This window comes from Cystoisospora suis, assembly GCF_002600585.1.
Source record: "Cystoisospora suis strain Wien I chromosome Unknown contig_4193, whole genome shotgun sequence".
NCBI lineage: Eukaryota > Apicomplexa > Conoidasida > Eucoccidiorida > Sarcocystidae > Cystoisospora > Cystoisospora suis.
Window position 1 is genome coordinate 4837 of NW_027156985.1, and position 5549 is coordinate 10385.

General features: G+C 43.2%; 1 protein-coding gene across 1 annotated transcript in view; it reads left to right on the forward strand.

The window, feature by feature from the left end:
* The window catches only part of CSUI_007790 (cpsf a subunit region protein), a gene marked incomplete at its 3' end in the record, with an annotated part of 8129 nt that extends 2825 nt beyond the window's left edge, over positions 1 to 5304 (forward strand). The window contains exons 2-4 of the mRNA XM_068067933.1: positions 360 to 2436; positions 3327 to 3524; positions 4640 to 5304. Coding sequence (XP_067920091.1) covers positions 360 to 2436; positions 3327 to 3524; positions 4640 to 5304 — 2940 coding nt within the window. The remainder of the gene's footprint in view (positions 1 to 359; positions 2437 to 3326; positions 3525 to 4639) is intronic.
* Between the last annotated feature and the right edge of the window lie 245 nt (positions 5305 to 5549).

The following is a 5549-nucleotide window of genomic DNA, read 5'->3' on the forward strand; positions in this document are numbered from 1 at the left end:
TCTATCTTTAATCTATTCATCTATCGTTATCTATCTATGAATATGTATGCATTTCTGTGTATAGGAATGGAGTTTTACTTTCATTTTCGGTATTTGCCTGCCAATGACTTTGCCTCGTGGACTTGGTGAGAGTCATTAAAGAAATCTAATTTCTCTCATCCTCTCTCTTTCTCTCTGTTCTTTCACCTCGACAAATAGACACTTCTTCAGTGAAAGGGAGATTTGTCTCCAGTCTGTTCATCTTCACACGTCTATTGAGGCTTTTCTTAACCATAGGAGAAGTCTACTTGATATCTGTTGTCCTTGTCTTCTGTCTCTTTCCTTTCCTGTCTCTTTTCCTGTCTCTTTTTTTTTCTCAGGAGACGGGGGGTCGATACATCGATGGAGGGGCGCTAATGTCTGTTTGTTCCATGACCGACTGTGTGGCTGTCTATCAGTATGAATATCTCCTGCAGTATGTACGTCTTAATCCCTATCGCTGCTGCCCTTCTTCTTCTTCCTCTTCTTCTCCTCTCGGCCTTTCAGGAAGAGGAGAAGGGGGAGAACAAGAAGAAGAAATGCCGTCATCTTTATTACACGATCCCACATCGCAGAAGAAGAAGAATTCCAACAAGAGCACGCCCTCTCATCCTGATAGGAGAAAGAAGAAGAAGGAGTCTTATACTTCTTCTTCTTATTCTTCGACACCTGTCTTTCTGGGAAAGCGTCTCTATAGGATCGCCGAGAATAACCTGCTGGATATGTGTTTCGCAGAGGGGCCCTACGGGTATATCTTTCCAGATCTCGTGTTTCATTACTACAAGCAAAGACTTCTTGAGAATTCTTCTTCTTCATCTTCTTCAACTTCATCTTCTTCTTCTTGCTCCGATAGAAGAAGAAAACTCGACAGTAATGAGGAGAAAATTTCCTCTTCTCCATTCCATCAGAGCATCGACCCGCAACTTCCCGATCTCTCTTCTTCTTCTTCTTCTTCTTCCTCTTCCTCTTCTTTCTTTTCTTCTTTCATCCACCCTAGTCTCTCCTCTACCAGCCCTAGCAGTAGTAGTAGTAGTAGCTCTTCTTCGTCATATTCTTCTTCTTCTTTATCGCAGTTGAGAGAGACGAAGAGGAGGTTTGAGAAGGAGAGAAGAGCTGAAGGATTGGGTTCAGGCTTATCTTCTGCCCCTACAGACGGCATGTGTTTGTCCTTAGGTAGAGGAAAGATGCAAGGAGGAGTCGTACCTCCTCTCTCAGGACCGACGCGTGTCTACGCACATCTTTGTTTCTTATATGAGACACCGGTCATCCATCCAAGCGACGATCATATGAAAGAGGACCACGAAGAAGAAGGAGGAGAAGGAGAAGGTAGTCGTCTTCCCGCATATGGACGTCTTCTCCCGTCATGTGAAAGATATATCAAGTGTCTACGTTTGCCTCTAGATGACAAGAGTCTCCGTTCACATACGTCATCCACGTGGGTCTCTCCTCTTCTTTCACAGCCTTTGCGCGCCCATCTTTCGACAACGCGAATACAGAGCTTTCCATCTGTGCCTCGATCTTCTTATCAAGATTTTCTCCAACTTGAAGATCTTCTTCTTCTTCGGTCGTCTTATTCTTCTCCTCGTGCTTGTTCTTCTTTCTCAGGTCAAGGGAGAGGTGGGGGTAAGTATGAAGATATGTATGGATCTCCTTCTGAAGAGGCCTTTTCTTCTTCTTATTCTTCTGCTTCTTCCTGGATGAAAGATCGAGAGATTGGGGGGGGGTACCTCTTAGCTCTGGGTCGTGAAGAAGTGTCATGCATGTCTCTATCGAAAGGACATCCCGGCGGTATCTTAGGAGAGACATCTTCGTCTACCATCTCATCAGAGAGAAGAAAAGCCCCTTTCCTTGCTTCGAGAACACCCTGGCGGAGGGACACAAGATCAGGGAGAGACAGAGAAGACTTGGGAGGAAAAGAAGGAGAATCCTTGGTCCTTGAAGACGACAGATGGATAGCTCATAAGGCTGTTGAAGAAGAAGAGAGCTATTCTCGGTCTATAGCGATTGATCGAAGAAGACCCAAACCGCCTCTTGCTTCAAAGTTAGTGAGATACCGTGCTATCCCCCCCGGTGTACAAGAGATCGTCTGTGTAGAAGAAATCCAGGAAGATCTTCTTTCTTCTTCTTCTTCTTCTCTTTCTCAACAGTCTCTCCCCTTTCATCGCTTTCGAGCCCGTGGGGACAGTGAAGAAGGTCATAAACACCAAAGGGGGGGGGCAAAAGGCCTCGAGAAAACGGACGGACAGGAACAGTCTCATGGCCGCGATCGAAATACCCCTCCCCGAATGAAAGAGAAGCAAGAAGACATAAGATTGGAGAAGAAGAAGAAGAATGAGCTGACGAAGCTCTTCTTACTAGGAGATGCGGGAGGTCAGATCTGGATGCTTAGGCTACTCCCCTCTTCATATGATCGTCAAGGTAAAGCCGTGAATGAAGCCGTGGAGAGAAGATGAGGAGATAAGAACGACGAGTCTGCCTTTTACTTCTCTTCTTCTTAGAGTTTCTCTTTAGATATGATGGAGAGTGGGCTGGAGGGGGGGATCACCTCGATAATGGAGACATCTTAGGAGACAGGAGGGTCAAGGTATCGATGCTAGCGACAAGAACATCTATAGGAAGCCATGAGACATGTCGATCATCGAAGCCCCACAGTCGAAACAAAACTTCCCACATACACACGAGGATGCCTTCGAAACATGCCCTTTACAATATACAGCTCACACCCTCAGCTATAGAGAATAGACTTAGGTAGAGGTAGATATAAATAGATAGGTATACATACATAGATGTAGATCTGTATGTATCTATCTATGTCTTTATCTGAAAGAGGCAGATATGTATCTCTCTTTCTTTTTCTTCCTAGCGACGCTCAATTTGAAGAGTGAGAAGACCTTCTTCATCTTTCCTTCTCTTCTCTTTTCTTGATATCTCCATCTTTTCTTTTCTTAGCTAAATTCTATCGAATATGAAGAATCTTTGCATGTTGTAGGGGTCCCCTTTTCTACTTTTTATGGAAGCTGTTTCATTTGCTGTTTTGGATCATTCATTCACTTTTGGAACGTTTCTTTTCATTCCTAGTTCACTTCTTTTCTTCTCCTGCAGTTTAGTGCTTTGGGTCTTTTACCTTTTCTAGAATGAGAATGCACCCTCATTCATACAGGACTCGAAAGAAAGTTAACTAGATTCGAAAGCTCTTCTTCTTGTGTCAAAGCCCATTCACTTAATAAGACTTCTTAAAAGTGTCTCGTCTTTCTTTCATCTCTTCCTGTCTCTCTCTTCTTTTCATGTCGTTTCTGTCCGTACTTCAGCCTATCCATCAGCCGCTTCTTCTTCTTCCTCTTCTTCTTCTTCTTCGTCTTCGTGTCGCATGTCGCTAGAATGGCTCGGACAGGCCTCCGAGCCAACTTCAATTTCTTATCTTTCTTCGGGTGTCTTCTTTGTGGCGTCGGCTCTCTGTGATTCGCTTCTTCTTCGCATGGTCAGTGTAGGCGTCTCTCCTGCTTCTAGTAAGTTTTCCACTTCTTCTCCTCAGTCTTTATCTCTCACATTTCCTCCTCTCGAGGAAAGAAAGGTCAAGCATTCTCACATAGTTTGAAAAGAAAGAAGGGGAAGGAAAGACGTCTATGCTCTAGCCCCAAATAAAGAAACACCTGCAATACATCGTATAGATAGACATCTATTTATGCATATATATCTATACATAGCTCTATCCAACTATCTTTGCATATACATACATAGATACATACCTACATACATACTTCTATATATATATATATATGTAGATTTATATGTGTGTGTATGCATACAAGTATAGGGTTTGTATTGTGTAGTGTATGCGAGGGTGGAGGTCTTTAAATTCCCTACCAGGCAGAGGGCGTAGAAAAAGGGGGTCTGCTGCAATGCCTCCTCCTCCTACTACTCCTACTCCTTCCTACTCCTACTCCTCCTACTACTCCTACTACTCCTACTACTACCATCACTATTGCTACTAGTAGTAGTAGTACTAATACTAGTGCTCCTACTACTGCTACTATTCCTACTAATACTACTACTACTAATACTAGTCATAATATAATCCTAATACCATAGCTACTCCTACTGCTACTACTAGTCATAATATAATCCTAATACTATTGCTACTACTGCTACTACTAGTCATACTAGTCATAATATAATCCTACTACTGCTACTACTAGTCATACTTGTCATAATATGATCCTAATACTATTGCTACTACTACTATGATCAGTCCATCGAGAATAATAAGACTAATTAGTATCGTGTGAATACTTCTATTGTCATTATTGACTCTTAGTACTATCACTGTCATTATGACTGCTGATGCCGCCGCCGCTGGTGGTGGTGGTGGTCTGGCCTTTTGTGTGGGTCTCTTTTCTTCCTTTGTTGGATGAATGAAGAGCCCGTCGTGCTTGTAGACTTATCCTTCTCAAAGAAGAAAGACCAAATATCTCAATGGAAAGAAGAATAAGGAAAAGTACAGAGAGGAAGAAAGAAAGAAAAGAACTCTCCCAGGGTCACCTTCTGTCTTCCCCACCTATCATTTGCCTTTCTTGCTTTGTTTCTTTCTTTCTCACTCTTTCTGTCTTATTTCTTTCTTTAGGAAGAAGAGAAGTGCAAGACGCAACAAGCACCGCGTCTTTATCGTCTGTTCCGATGAGAGAAGGCGAGGGAAATTTTCGGTCGACCAGGAGGAGAGACAACAGCAGCAGGAGAGGTCGGGACGAAGCAGGTGAGAAAGAACTTTCCTTCTCCAAGGGCAAAAGTAGAAGAGAGAGAGAAGGCGAGGAATGTGAATTGCTTGGAGAGACCCTCGAGGAGACAGGGCAGGAAAGAAGAGAGCAAGAGATGACTCGAAACAAGAAGTTAGGAGAAAGCAGTGTCAAACAGGAGAGTGGAGATGAAAGAGAAGAAGAGAACGAGGCTGAAGAAGACGAAGAAGAAGACTTCTTAAGAGAAGACGAAGAAGATGAAAGAGAAGGAGGAAGAGAAGGGGGGAGGAAAAGAAGAGGAAGAACAAACATCTTAGAAGAAGAAGAAAAGAGACGGATGATGAAGATGAAGATGAAGAAGAAGATGCTCCTATCCGGGAGGTTGGAGGTTCTCCAAGTCTTCCCTAATCTTGGCCCGATCGTCGATTGCTGTGCGGCAGATGTGGAAGGCATAGGACACAAAGTAGTAAGACAAAGAAAAAGAAAAAGATCTTCATCTCTTCATCTATCTCGGGTGTATGTACACCACTCCAGTCTGTGTATGTACACTGCTTGAGGGTGTATAGTCATGTGTACATGCATAGTCATATATACACTCTGGAGCTTCAAATACAGACAAGACTTTAGATATACGACGACACTTCTAGACGAGTCAGCGTCCCTTGTATCAAAGAGGAGCAAATGCACTCTCTTTGAGATAAATAGAAAGACAGTCGTACATACAGACGTGCGGAAGATAAAGACCGATCGGCACAGATGTTGAAGTAAGGTTTCACAAATTGTCTATCTATCTTTAATCTA